The sequence below is a fragment of the Jaculus jaculus genome, chromosome 19 (assembly GCF_020740685.1).
Source record: "Jaculus jaculus isolate mJacJac1 chromosome 19, mJacJac1.mat.Y.cur, whole genome shotgun sequence".
Classification (NCBI taxonomy): domain Eukaryota; kingdom Metazoa; phylum Chordata; class Mammalia; order Rodentia; family Dipodidae; genus Jaculus; species Jaculus jaculus.
The window spans coordinates 22,178,199-22,193,099 of NC_059120.1; the positions used below are offsets into that span (position 1 = coordinate 22,178,199).

Sequence of the window (14,901 nt, forward strand, 5' to 3'; positions counted from 1 at the left end):
AAGTGATGTTATCTGACAGTTCAAGGCCCATTTGGCCTTGGTCCTTGGTTAGTTCATACACTGTGACCGGTCAATCAACACCTGGGCTAGACATAGACCCCACAGTTCCCCTTAAGCAGGAAATAGGCTAGGGTACAAGATTACAGGTAGGCAGCGAGCAGGAGAAAAAAAAAAAAAAAAACAACTGAGGGTGGGGGATGGTGACAAGAGAAGGTCAGAAAAGTGGGCAAGAGCAGAGAAGCCTCCCACTGCCCCGAACAGCCTGCACCCAGCGCTCAGGTCTCCTCTGCTTCTCATAGTGCTAGCGAAATGTGGCTCAGCGTTCGCCCTGGGCGGGAGCTTTCAGGCTGCAATGAATCCCATGAGAAACCCGGAAGTGAAAGTGACCACTCAGTCCCCACGGCCACACAAGGGAAGTCAGTGGACCCGACAAGCCCAACCCCTGGGCTTGAGTAGAGAAAGGGCCAGAACCCAGACGTCTTGTCAGTCCAAGGGGCCACTTCAGAACGCGGCTGTGTAACTCCTCCTCCCCACTGCCGCCGCTCAGCATGGTGGAAGCCAGCTGCCGCTGTGCGCCCAGAGCAACAGCCCTGGGCCTGTCCTGTGAGCTTTACAGCCGGGTGGTCATGGAAGCCTCTGCTCCACTCTCCCAGGTTACCTGTCGATTCGGTTTGGTTTCCTTTTGGGAGAGACTGTCTTCATACATAGGCCAGGCTGGCCTCAAACTTGTGATCCTCCTGGCTCAGCTTCCCCAGTGCTGGGGTTACAGGCATGTACCACCATACCCAGCGTCCTACAGTGATGGGATATGTGGCCTTTTACTTCCTAGGGGTGAAAACCAGGAGCACTGAAGGTTTACTGTCTTCTTGGTCTCATCAGTTACATTTGAGGTGACCAGTAGCCACATGTGTCCAGTTGTCACCATAATGACCAGTGCCTGCCACCATAGAAAGCTTAACCAGTCAGTGTTGTGTCCAAGAACACCATGACAAACTATGGCATGCAGTCACAGCTACGAGGGCACAGAGAACCCAAGAGAGCAAGACGACAATCTTGCTCAAAGTTGCTCTTTTTTTTTTTAAGTGTCAGAAAGGCCAGCGCCACCCCTCCACCCGCCCTTTTTTTTTCTTCTTGCTTTTTGATGTAGAATCTCACTCTAGCCCAGGCTTCTCTGGAATTCAGTATGTAGTCTCAGGCTGGCCTTAAACTCACAGTGATTCTCCGACCCTGACCTCCCAAGTGCTGGGATTGAAAGCGTGCATTAACATGCCTGGTAAGGCCAGCCTTTTAAAAATGGCTGTGTGTGTGTGTGTGTGTGTGTGTGTGTGTGTGTGTGTGTGTGTGTCTGTGTGTGTGCGCGCTTATTTATGTATGCATATGGAAGCCAGAGAGAAACCTCAGTGTAATTCCTTTGTTGTTGTTGTTAAAACCAGCCCCTCATTGGCCTGGAGCTCACCAATTAGGCTGGACTGGATGACCCCAGTGATCCCTAGTGCTGGGATAACAGGAACATACCACCCCCACCCCAGGCACTGATATGGGTTCTGGGGGTCAAGCTCAGATCCTCATGCTTGCCAGGCAGACATTTTACCGAGCAAGCCATCTGCACAGCCCACCGGCTTTGGTGTTAATATGAACACCTACTCTTCTTTCCTTAAAAATGTGCCTTGCTCTGTCATGGTGGAAACCAACTGTCCTCTAATTGGACCAGAGGCCTGCTCCATGGCAGGGAAAACATCCCTGATACTGAAAACCTACAACAGGGGTAGTCATGAATCCTAGGGGTGTAACGTCTGCTGCTGTCCGGCTAAGTGTATATACTATGCTCACCAAACTGCCCAGTAAGCACTTCTCTTAATGTTCATACCCTTATATTAATGCTACTCTTATGTTTGGTAGAGAACTTTCTCTTTTCAGATGGCAGTGACCTTGGGATGACTCAGAAGGCATCATGGTACAGGAAAGAAGTGACAGAGGAGTGCTCAGCACCACAATATCTATCACTCCTTCCAAGGCTCAGGGTCCATTGCAAAAGAGGTGGTGGAAAGAATGTAAAAGCCAAAGCAAGGGTAGGACTCCTTACAACGTGCTCCCCAGAAACAAAATGGCCCAGATATCCATCACCTCACAGTGCCTGACACTACCTACACAAGACCATCGTAATAGGAGGAAATGTTGATATCAAGATAGAGACTGATTGAGAGGGGGAGGGGATATGATGGAGAATGGAGTTTCAAAGGGGAAAGTGGGGGGGGGAGGGAGGGCATTACCATGGGGTATTGTTTATAATCATGGAAGTTAATAAAAAGAAATGTGCCTCACTGTGCAAGTCTTCCTCATTTCAAAACAGTTCATGGGTACCAGGGTCCTGGCTTTTCTTAAGAAGAGGGTGAAATGGTTTCAGAGACCCAAGGGCTGACTGCCCCAGACCCCTGACTTCCTTTTGTCTGCCCCTTCAAAGAAAGTGGTGTTCAGATTCCGTTCTTCCCAACCCACTGAATTCATCAAAAGACCTTAAACTTCAAAGAGACGAGCAGGAGGTGACAGCAGTAAGAAAGGCCAGTGCTCTGGCTGCCTGTGCGCCAGCGCGGCCCCACGGCCTGGATGTATGATGTCAAGCCATGGTCTCAGACAGGGCCACTCTCCCCAGCCATCTATCCAGGAATAGGGCCACAAAAGTGGACTTGGGTCTGGCTTGTGCTGCCCTGTCCCTATGCATCTCCAGGAATTCTCTGGCTCAGGCTTCTGAGAAGAGCCACCCAGGGCCCCATGCCCTGTGGGGTGACATGACTCTGGGATCGGCTGGTGCCACTTCTCTGCCTCTACGTTCTGCTGTTCGGGTGTCAGAGGAGCTGAGAGTGAGGAAGGCAGAGGCAGCAGGCTCACCTCTCGATGAGGTCCAGGCGCAGCTGGCGTCCGTGAGGTAAGGTAACGAGCTCCAGCCCTGAGCTCACACCCATGTTTCTCTTCGTCTCTTGGGAGACTCCGAGTATCCTGGCAACCTGTCGGGAGCCAAGGTGAAATGCACTGGATCAGGGAAGCAGACTGGCCCCAGCGTGAATTGAGCACATCAAAAGAAATACAATGAACCGGGATGCCCGCAGATGGACTGAACTGGTTGCTTTTCTTCATGAGTGACAGTGTCTGAAAAATGCGTTCTGGACATATTAATATACACACTTGGAATATACCACTTAGGGAGCAAGAGCCAGACTGAGGAAACTCTGAAACTGGTTTGTACAATCTGCCCCTGCCCATGGATCAGTGTGGGTCGTTTTGAGCATTAGTCTGATACAGGCTGGACCCCGCCGTGACAGTTTGCTGCCCACAGCCGAGCTGCCTGTGCACGAGTCGACCATGCCCCGTCGTAGAGACGCGAAGCAGGGTGCCGCCCATTCACGCTCTCACTCAACAGCTGTGGCTGGCTGCTCTCACCCTTCATTATGCCTCTCCTGCGCTCAGTAAATACACCATCTGGATGGAAACGATTGAAAACACGTGGAGCGATTTGAAACCTGAGGTCTCACACACACCCACATCTCCTCGGGAGAAGTTACCCTAACAGCAATCTTTCTCTGTCCGAGCCAGCTCTCATCCCATCTCAATTTTAATGCTTATCAGAGTTGGGTGCATTACATCGAAATGTTACAACCCAGTCAGTGTGCTTCTAGAATGGGGCTTGACACCTCACTGCACACTGATCATAGACCGCAGTGGAACCAGTAGGTCCAACGGGCCCAACCCAGCCCAGGCATGTGGCAGGCATCAGCTGGTTTCTGTCCTTCTGGTGGGCTGTCCTCCACCACCATCACCCCAGGCATGAGAACAGTGCAGATGTCTTCATAACAGGCCACAGAAACATCTGAAAGTTTAACCATTCTTAACCCTGACCCTTAAGTTCTGTGGTGGAGCAAAGACATTGCTGCTAGCCCCAGGGGTGAGCCTGAGGAGCCGGCTGGCTGTCCAGAGGTGGAACCCGGAACATGATACACCCTCACCCTCTCCTCTCTGGGTTTTAGTTCAAGGTCACCTTTCTCAAGGACTTTGCAAAAGATTCAAATGACCTTAATCCCCTCCCCCCCAAAAAGCTACTTGAAAATATCATTTGTGAACCACTGGCCATATGGAAAGGGATGATTCTGGCCAGATCTCAGAAAAGAGACTTACATCTTGACTTTGGCAAGGCCCTGCACACCTCCTTGTTTGTTTAAACAACTGTCCTGAGTGAACCTCTTTGGGGGTACATTCTCATCCCCACGCACTGTTTAACGGCACTGAAAGGCTTCTCATGGGCTTTTTTCTTTCGTTTTCCTGAGGTAGGGTCTCACTCTACCTCATCCCAAGGTGACCTAGAACTCACTCTAGTTCCAAGCTGACCTCAAACTCATGGTGATTCTCTACTACCTCTGCTGGGATTCAAAAGCATGCACCACCATGACTGGCATTGGCTCCATTTTGTTCTGGAAGTGCTAAAGGACATTTTGGCAGCAAGAAGCTTCTAGCATGACTTCAGGGTAAACAGGCCATTACCAGGTCCCTTTCCTGAGCCACACCTACTTTCCAAGGCCAACCAACAGGGACAAGGCAAGGGAGCTTAGGAAAATGCTGAGGAAGCACGAGCCTGTGCCGCTGCCTGGACTCAGTGGGGCAGGGCTGTGTAAACGCCACACAGCGAGGCATGCCCGCCTTCCTCTGCCTGCATGCCAGCTCTAACTTGCCCTAGCTCTGTCAGGTCTCTGGACTCTGTCCGTTCTTCATGGCCTACTGTCTCAAGGCCACTGTAGTGTCCTGGGGAAGCTCTGATGAAGGCTTGGCTCAGTCTTTGCCCAGCTGCCTTGTGGCCTGCTAAAACGCCAGGCCCACACGCTGATCCTGGTGCTTAAAGCACCAAGGACTCAGACCCCTATCAGTGCACTCACGGACTGTGCCGCTCACCGGGTACAGGATCCTGGTGGGAGCCCGGAGACAGAGGCTGAGAAACATTTAAATAAAGACCCGCTAGGCCCTCCCCATCCTACCCCATTCCCAACTTCTTTTTTAGTCCACAAATAAATCCTCTAGCCCCATGCCTTTAAAATTCTTTTTTTAATTTTATTTTTAGAGCAAGTGAGTGAGAGAGAGACACAGAGAGAACTGGGGCATCAGGGCCTCAGCCACTGAAATTGAATTTCAGACGCTGGCACCACCTAGTGGGCATGTGATACCTTGTGCTTATCTCATCTTTGTGTGTCTGGCTTACATGGGATCTGGAGAGTGGAACATGGGTCCGTAGGCTTTGCAGGCAAGCACCTTAACTGCCAAGCCATCTCTCCAGCCCCACCCCCATGGCTTCTGACACACATCTTTGTACATGTGCCTTCTGGCCATCTGCAAGATGCGTTGGCATTCATCTGGCCAACTGTTCAGCCTTCCAAACTCATCTCACACCGTTCAGACTTCCACCCACCAGCCTTTGCTCAGTCAAGGTCCTGCGTGGAAGACCCACCACTTCTGTATGGAGCTAAGCTGTGGTCTAAGATTCTGGATTCTGTCTCATGGTTCCTCTCTTCCCTTCCCACTAGACGGCAGGCCCCCCTCACCCCCAGGACAAGCATCAGCTAACCTGACACCCTGTAGTTGCTTCGTCAGGACTGAAAACATAATACCAACCCTCAGTGCTCACACTGAGCCATGCCCTGGGCTTTACATGTCAGTCTTCCCTGACACAGATCCAGGCAGTTCATACCCAGGAGGCATATGCCCTTCACTGGAGTCCTCAGTGCTAGGGGAAAAGACAGTAGGTGGGAGAACGGCTGTGATTCACACATGGGAGCCAGACACAGGCAGTGACCATCGGCAGGGTAGGAGGGGCTCACGGCCCTAACCAAGCCTTTGGAATGGGGGGCTGGAGCAGATGCCAGGGTGCTGGGCTCAGGACCACCCGCCATTCTTAATGGGTGGCAGTGCCTTGGCTGTGCACAGGGGTGGGAAGAGCACGTGAGACGCATGTGCTGCCCTGTGTCTGCTCTGGGCTCCTGGGTGGCCCTGTCTGGCTGCTGCCGCATTTGGGGTGGAGAACAATTTTCCTGTTGGAGGCACTGGTTGTGCCTGGTGGTTCCAGGAAGAGAACAAGGAAAGGGGCGGTGGAGGGACGGAAGGGGAGGACTGCACACAGCCTGTCTTGGAGTCAGGGCAGATGGAGGCTAGACTGGGTCCGCCTCACTGCCCGGGGACTCTTTCACAGAGGCCTGCAGACAGAAGTGGCACCCGGGGGACAACATATACCAGGGCAAGAAGGAGGGTGGGCCGCGTGTTCTCCAGTTGACTCTTTGATCTACTTTTATTGCTGTGAAAGGTGGTGGGAAGATTCCAGACCTCCTGTAATGCGTGGGCAAGTACTTCTCCTCAACTATTCTGAAAACCTGTTGGAAGCCACAGGAAGGACTCATTTTGCCCAGGAAAGGAGTTGTTCTATAAATCTTTGTCCACATGTCCACAAAAAACCTTCCTCCTTGGGTGGCCAGGCAGGCTCACACCAGGGAGGAATCTCACCTCTAGCCTACTGGCATGGTGCAGTACACACTCAGGCCCAGGGTCCAGCATGACTGACACCCTCAATCCACTTAAGTCAGGACAGGCCTAGCTCTCTCCATGGTAAGATAAGGATTTAACACAGCAAGTTATCTGACCACCTGTGAGCGTGAGCCCTATTCAACCACCTCTCTCCTCCCCTACCCCTCTGCCCTAGTCAATGAAGTTCACGATAATGTCATATTCCTGATAGGCCCTTGTTCTTTCAGAACCAGTTTCCGCTTTCCTCCTCAGGGTCTGCTTAGCAGGGGTGTCACCTGTATTCTCCCCAACCAGCATGGACTATCCCCCAGCCCAGATAACGAGGTCCACTCATCACTGGAGTTACTCGTCCATTCCACCAGTCAAGAAGCGCCTTTTTACTCACAGGACAGCCAGCAAATACTTAACAGTCCTTCAGGCTGTTTTGGGGAGTCCTTAATCAGGCTCAGAACTCCTTGGGGGATTGCTCAGAGATTAGATTTTCAGCCTTAGTTCCTGACTGGAAAAGTAAAATCCAGTTCTTGGAAAAGCCCTGACCTTTGAGACTAATTAACTTCTCTGAGATAAAAATGACAAAGGACTCCAAATAACAAAGGGCTTTACATTTCACCCATGCCTTAACTGTCACTCAAATGCCCAGGGATAAATGACAGTCGGTAAAGCTTACCCAGCCCGAAACACCTGGTGCTTAGAAATACTACTTATGAACAAGTCTCCCACACCTGAGATAAATGCTGCCCATGAAAAATGATGGTAGAAAAAAGCCAGATGCACAGAGGGATATATGCATTAGAGTTAATTTGCACTGGCAAAAGGCCCTGGTGTGTGCCCATTCTCTCTCCCTCTTTCTTTCTCTCTCAAATAAATAAAATTTAAATTTTATAAACAAATTAAAAAAATGATGGTGGAAACACGGAAAGACAATCCTGACATATTGTTCAATGACAGACTTTGGGTTTGAGATAACCACTACATGTCAATGTCATGGGTGGGGAAAACAAGCATTATTTACATGTATCTATTTGCAGAGCAAATGATAATGAGCTTCTTGTGACCACCAGGAATCTGGAGTTTGTATGATTTTTAGCTTTTCTTCTAATCTGCATCTTAGAATTTTTCCAAATTGAGCAATTATTGTAAAAGAGAAATCAAGATGACATTAAAGATGCTATCCTAAAGATCATGTTGGTAAGATATGTATATAACACATGACAACAGAAAAATAAGCCAGGCTCTGCTACTCCATCTCCCTTGGCCTTTCCAGTTCTGAAAGGGTGGAGGTCTGGGGAGAATCAGGTGTCCCAGGAGGAGGATCTAGTAGCTTCTGTCAGACAGGGGGAGGTGCAGGGGACAGGCCTGCTCTCCCTCTGTCCAAGGTGAAGTTTACAAGCTTCCTTCTGGGCAAAGGTTGCCCCAACTATGGTTCCCACCCCATAAATAAATTCCCACACCCACGTTATCTCCAGACTTTTCCCACGAGCAAGGCAGCAAGAAGAAAGGAATGAGCCAGAGAGGACTTACCTTGCAGTCCACGCTCAGCATGTGCTGGGCGATCACCCTGGCATCGTTGTTGACAAACAGTTCTTTCGCACGTTTCAGCATCGCGGTTTCCAGGGGCTTGTTCTGTGGAAGGAGCAGCTTCGAGTCAAAGTCATTGGGTCTGAATGAGGACACGGTGTCCATGAGGGGCAGCACGAACTTGCCTCTGTCCTCCTGCCCCTCTTCCATCTGTGATGCCATTGGTTCCCAAGGTGTGGGCTTGTCATCCCCGTCAAGGATCAAGTAGTTGGTGCCAGAGTTCCGAGGACCTGGTCCCCCATTCTGTTGGGCAGTCTGCTCTGTGTGGCTGCCCAGGGCACTAGAAGACAGCTTGGCTCCCCTGTCACAGCCGGAGGTGAAGGTGGGGTTCAGTTCACAGTAGTTGGCCTCTGAATTGAGCCAGGCGGATGGAGAAGGGGGTGCATTGAAGAAGGGCACCTTGCAGGGCTTTGGGGGTGGCTTGGGACACAGCTGGCTGTCTGATCCTCGCAGCGCTTCCCCCGCCCTTGTGTCCGAAGAGACCCTCCGAACCAGTGCCGGGCTCAGGGTGGGTTCGCTGCCTGTCCTGAACACAGGTGAGTTGGGACAGGGGCTGGCATCCATGCTTGGGGACTGAGGAGGTGGTTTACACCCTGTGGAGAAGAAAAGGTCAGAGAAAGATAAGGTATGCAGAGGGCAGAAACAAACAAAACGAGGTCAACAGCTCCCCTTCTCCCTCCATGCCCTTGGGTTTCACCCCTACAAAGAAAACAACATGATTTCCCCACACCCTGCCTAGAGTAGTCTAGAACATTCAGAACATTGTTTAGGCTAAGCTGGTCCTTGCCCCCACACTCCTGGGGCAAGTCAAAATCTCAAGGACTAGGCGGCAACAACGTTTTATGGTCATAGCAGGTTGAGACAGAACAGGAAAATATATCCTGGGCAGTGAATAATGTAATCCTGCCCTAAGAAACAGAAGTCTTTTACCACATAGCAAAAAGGGCCCTGAGTCACCCTCACAGCCAGGGTGGGTCCTGGCAGCATTAGCCAGAGAGCTAGAGACACAGGAAACAAAGACACTGAGATAAGTTTACAAAGAGACATTTGGAGAGGGGGGGAATCACTTTGTGGCTCCAAGGAAGGCTATTTATGAAAGGAATGAAAAGCAAGGTCACATCCTACTACTACTGTTAATATTCACTGGGTTTTCCCAAGTCCCACGCCTCAATACTTCAGGTTATGAAAAGAGAATGGAGAGCTACTGTCTGCCTAGGAAGGGGACTAAGGGACTGGACTCACCTGGTCACCGTGATCACCAGCTATCGAATGGGCTAGGAATCCAAACATCTGGGTACAGAGGCTAGGTGACCCTCTCACGTAACCTTTCTGCGCCTCAGTTTCCTCCGTTGCATCATGGGGAGAACTGTGCCCACCCTGAAGTTTTGTTCTAAGGCTGAAATGCTCACAAGAACCCAGCACTCAGAGACTCAGCAACCTTCTCCCCTGAGCTGCAGGCATGGAGTCCCGAGGAAACAGGAAAAGCCCGAGGGAACCTGGGCCACAACGCTGCCTTCCTCCCGCAAACTCCCAAGGACCTACCGATGGGCAGGTGACTCTCCGACTGGTGGGCTTTGAGGGCTAAGGCCCTCCGGTCCTGCATGTGATCCAGGCAGGCAGGCTGGCTGCCACTCTTGTCTTTATTCCTGAAGCCAAAGACAAATGGGGCAGAAACATGTCATTAAGTAGTAGAACTTTTAGGCAACGTCACGGAAAGTTAAAAAAAAAAAAAAAGGAAGATTGCTCGGAATGGGAGTGCTATGCACATACCCTAGCAGTAAAGGAATGTCCATGGAGGAGGAATTACCGACGCCGGGGTGTTAAATAAACGACTGTACCATGTTCTCCATCCCGCATCCCCGTGACCAAGGCAGCTAAATCCTTGGGTATCTCCTCAGCCCTTCCATCCCGTTGGTAAATGTTTCATGATCCTCTCGGGAAAATCTGATGAACTGGAATGTGTACTTTTAACAGAGTCTAAAATTACTTTCAGTCCCTGAGGGGAATGGCTTGTTTAACAAACATGTGTTTTCCACAAGGTCTGTGTCAGCTGGAAGGAAGCTGGGGTCACTTTCCATCTTAGTGCACAGCTCAGCACCCCTCGGTAAATTGCAGATCTCAGGGGGACGGCTATCACACCCATCTTCTTGGCTGTGCCAGGAGCACCCACAGGCAGCCGCAGGGTTAGAAAAAGCAAAGCAGCCGCCTCAAGGCACAGGGAGGGCACAGCCACCAGCAAGAAAGGTGGGAGGTGACTTGCGACACATTCACCATCACTCCTGTTGCCCTTTCCAGTTCAAATCAGAAATGTCTCCTCTTAGCACCAACAGGCAGAATGGAATCTCTTGCTAGAGGAAACTGCCAACAACGGCCGGGTAGCAAGGAACTCGAACTGGTTCTTTCTGAAGCAGAAAGCATTCTTGGGTTACAGCAATTAAAAGACCTTCCCTACCTTTGCAAAAATGAATGAATAAGTAAGTAAGCACACAAACTCCCCCGCAGCACAGGAAGTCCAAAAACCCTTCGGAGATAAGGCAAGACAACAGAGGGCAAATTCCGAGAGGAAATGGCTTCTGAGAAGCGCTACTTAAGCAGCGTCCACCATGATCCACCAGTTTAAACTCCAGGGACCTGGCGAGGCTGGGCAGGCGGAATGCAAGCTGTCTGAGAACGCACACCTTTGCCTGGGGACTCTGGCTGCCAACCAGTCAGCAGGCCCGACGTCACAGCAGGTGGCACTGGGCCAGAGCTGACGTGGGGAAGCCACTGAAGGGCAGCGGGACAGGACGACAGGTCCCCTGGGGCCACATGTCATGCTTAGCTCACCCTCACCCTCGCTTGACCTGGAGTTTCTGGCCTGTGGGAAACTATAATGGAGGTTCTCCATTCCAAAGAACAATCACACCAGGGGCTCTGGATCTCTACCTTTGCCTTCCTGTTTGCTACTGGCCTCCTCCCTCTGCAGGTAATGATAACTGTTAGGATTATTAGCATGCACTGTCAGTAAGTGCAGTAAGCATCTCTTACTTCATTGAACCCCCTCCCCCCCCAAAGCTCCATTCTTCCTGACGCAGAAAAGGAGTCCCAGAGAAGCTAAGGTATTTGCCCAGGGTTGCACAGCTGGCCACATGGAGCCAGAACCGAGCCACAGGCCCACAGTCAGATGCTGACTAACATGTGCTGGGGAACACAGCTATAATTTGTGTTACTCACAGACTCCTATATTTTACAAGATTTTTTTTTTTTGCAGAATAGAAATTACAGTTTATGACATTTTCTCCTGGTCCAGACAGAAAGTCAGGGTAGAATAAACACGTTCACATGTGTGTGGGACTCAGAACCTGAATTCTAGGGCAGGCTGGTCCACATATCTTCCCTCTCTTCCTTTCCAGCAGTTAGATCCCAGGAAGATTCTCAGCGCTGTGAAAGGCAGGTCCTATATAAATACGGGGTGCCTCCAACACCCTGCTTTATACCCCACTGTCTTGAGGTTCAAGTTGCATTCTATACACCTCCTATCCTTCAAGTGTCATCTGTTCTCTCCAAGCCAACCACCCTTTGTGAATGGACTGATCCCGAATCCCTCTTCAGTTCTGACCTCTTCCCGCCCCCCACTCCCGCTGGACCCAAAACCCTGCTAGATATGAGCACTCAATGTGTCCACAGTCCAAGTCAGATGAAACATGTTTTATTCCAAAGCACTTTTCCCTACAGTCTCTGGTGTGGTCTGAGGTGACCTTCTCCTATCTTCCCTTATCTCCAAAGATCCAGCAAGCCTGGCTCCGGTCCCTCACAGCCCAAACCCTCTACAGCGTCCTGCTTCTATCCATCTCTTCACCTTATGCCTATTGCTACCCAGTTCTGTTTCTAGGACACCAAGTTCACCAGGCCAAGCTTTTGTAGCCCCTTAGCCTGGCATGAAGGCCTCCACCATCTGGCTGTGGTTGCCTCCCTATACTTAAACCTCCCTTGAACCTACCCTCTGTGCATACCTGGTCAATAGCTTCTCTCTAGGGTCCTTCTGTCCTGTCTATCTCTAATGCATACACTACATCCCTCATGTAAAATACCCTCCCCCTTTGCAGAGTCTCCCCAAACATCTCCCAGTCTCTCCTGGCTCAGCCCCTACACCATTTTATTTTATTATTATTTTTATTTATTTGAGATAGACGGGGTGGGGGGAGATTGAGAATGGGCACTCCAGGGCTTCTAGCCACTGCAAATGAACTCCAGATGTATGTGCCATCATGTACATAGTTTATATGGGACCTGGAGAATCGAACCTGGGTCTTTAGGCTTTGCAGGCAAGTGTCTTAACCTTTAAGCCATCTCTTCTGCTCTATTTTATATTTTTGTTTTCTTTTTCTTTTTTCTTTTTTCTTTTTTTTTTTTTTGGTTTTTGAGGTACAGTCTCAGTCTAGCCCAGGCCGACCTGGAATTCACTATGGAGTCTCAGGGTGGCCTCAAACCCACAGCAATCCTTCTACCTCTGCCTCCTGAGTACTGGGATTAAAGGCATGCACCACCACACCCAGCTTTATATTTTTATTTATTTGAGAGCAAGGCAGATGAGAGAGAGAAAAATGGTTGGTCCAGGGCATCTACCCTCTGCAAATGAACTTCAGATGCATGTACTACCTTGTGCATCTGGCTTAGATGGGTCCTAAGAATCAAACCTGGGTCTTTTGGCTTTGCTAAGCCATCTTTCCAGCCCTATTTTATTATTTTTTTAAAGTTTTTGAGGTAGGATCTTGCTCTAGCCTAGGCTAACCTGAAACGTACTATATAAATCTCAGGCTGGCCTTGAACTCTCAGCAATCCTCCAACCTCTGCCTCCCTCTGCTGGGATTAAAGGTGTGCTCTACCACACCTGGCTCCTATTTTATTTTTTTAAGACAAAGTCTCACTCTGTAGCCTAAGCTGGCCTTGAATTTACAGTGATCTTCCTACCTGAGCTTCCCAAGTGCTGAGATTACAGGCATGGATACTTTGCCTAGCTCTATCATTGTACCTCACCTGAATTTGGAATGAGTTGGGCACATACTTATGACTATTCACTAGCATTTGTAGTAAAGTATTTTTTAAAAATGTTTTTATTAACTGGGCATGGTGGTGCACGTCTTTAATCCCAGCACTCGGGAGGCAGAGGTAGGAGGATCACAGTGAGTTCTAAGCCATCCTGAAACTGCATAGTGAATTCCAGGTCAGCCTGAGCTAGTGAGACTCTACCTCAAAAACCAAAATAAATAAATAATAATAATAATAATAATAAATAAATATAAAAAATTAAAATATATATATATATGAATGTATTTGAGAGAGAGAAAGAGAAAGGGAGGGAGGGAATAAATGGGCACACCAGGGCCTCCAGCCACTGCCAATGAACTCCAGATGCATGTGCTACTTTGTGCATCTGGCTTACCTGGATCCTAGGGAATCGAACCTTGGTCCTTTGGCTTTGCAGGCAAGTGCCTTAGCCACTAAGCTATCTCTCCAGCCCTGTAGTAAAGTATTTTATTCACTCTCTATCCTCCTGGGCCTAACCGTAACCCTAACCCTCATGGTCTTGACACCCTGAGGAAGCATGACTTACCTGAGGAGGTTTCCCTTGGGCAGGCTTCGCTCCCGCGCCTGGACACCACCCATGGTGAGGCTTAGTCTCTTGGCCACATCTGGCCTTCCCTCGGTGAGGCTGCCTTCCCGGCCCCGGCTGGGGGAGGTTCCGTAACGTTCCTCCAGGCACCGCAGCGGCACCGTCCTGTTGATGGGCTGGAAGATGATGGCACCACTCTGCTGGGAGATGGGCCTCCGGTTGCCCACGTAGCAGCGCACCAGGCCGGGGATGGAGTCGAAGCTCTCCATCTCAAACTGGTACTGCACACGGCTGTAGGCCTCGCTGAGCCGCAGAACTGTCCGGTTGATCTTGAAGTGCTGAGCAAGGTTCTTCCATTGACAGGTCAGGACAAAGTTCCCAGGGCTGGACAGGGAGTCACGGACCAGGAAGTCACCGTCTCGCCTCACGAGGTTTTCAGACACCTATGGACAAAAGCGAGTAAGGCGCAGCAGAGGCGACCATGTCCTCTGAAGAGCCACCAGAAGACAGTGTTACTGTGTCACATCTCTGGTCAATTTCCAAGTTTGACAAACTAAAGGACCATTTCCTAGCTGGGTGTGGAGGTGTCCTCAGAAGGCTGGAGCAGGAGGATTGAGAGTTCAAAGCCAGCCTGAGTTACATAATGAGTTCTAGGGTAGCCCTGTCAAAAAATGAGAGCCAGGCGTGGTGGCGCACGTGCCTTTAATCCCAGCACTCTGGAGGCAGAGGTAGGAGGATCGCCTTGAGTTTAGGGCCACCCTGAGACTTCATAGTGAATTTCAGGTCAGCCTGGGCTAGTGAGACCCTACCTTGCAAAACCAAAAAAAAAAAAAAATCCAAAATACTCTAACTATTTGTTGATCACCTTCTACATGCCCAACACCACACCGCAGGTGCTGGGGACATGGTAGTGACAAAGAAAATACCTTAACTGGCCATCCAGTTTTAGTGGACTACTCTGATCCTAGGATAAAAAGGCATCCAGGGCATGCATGGTAGATCCATCAGATGTTGTAAAGCTAAGGGAAGGAAGACCCGGGAGCGGGAGAGAGTTCTTGGGAGGCTGTCCTTAAGGGGAGGGTGCTACCATAAAAGGACATCGGCATGGAGGTGAAAGACCCAAAGCAGCACCAATTAAGAAATGAGGTAATACATGCCTGGTGGCTGGGTTTTCCCAT

The 14,901-nt window shown here is 50.2% G+C and overlaps 1 protein-coding gene across 2 annotated transcripts in view; it reads right to left on the minus strand.

Annotated features, from left to right (window-relative positions):
- Positions 1 to 14,901, minus strand: part of Bcar3 (BCAR3 adaptor protein, NSP family member) — a 144,656-nt gene that overhangs the window by 12,458 nt on the left and 117,297 nt on the right. For both annotated transcript variants that reach the window (XM_004653691.2, XM_045138762.1), the window contains exons 5-8: positions 13,724 to 14,166; positions 9,673 to 9,776; positions 8,074 to 8,723; positions 2,887 to 3,002 (exon numbers count right to left, since the gene is read on the minus strand). In XM_004653691.2, coding sequence (XP_004653748.2) covers positions 2,887 to 3,002; positions 8,074 to 8,723; positions 9,673 to 9,776; positions 13,724 to 14,166 — 1,313 coding nt within the window. The remainder of the gene's footprint in view (positions 1 to 2,886; positions 3,003 to 8,073; positions 8,724 to 9,672; positions 9,777 to 13,723; positions 14,167 to 14,901) is intronic.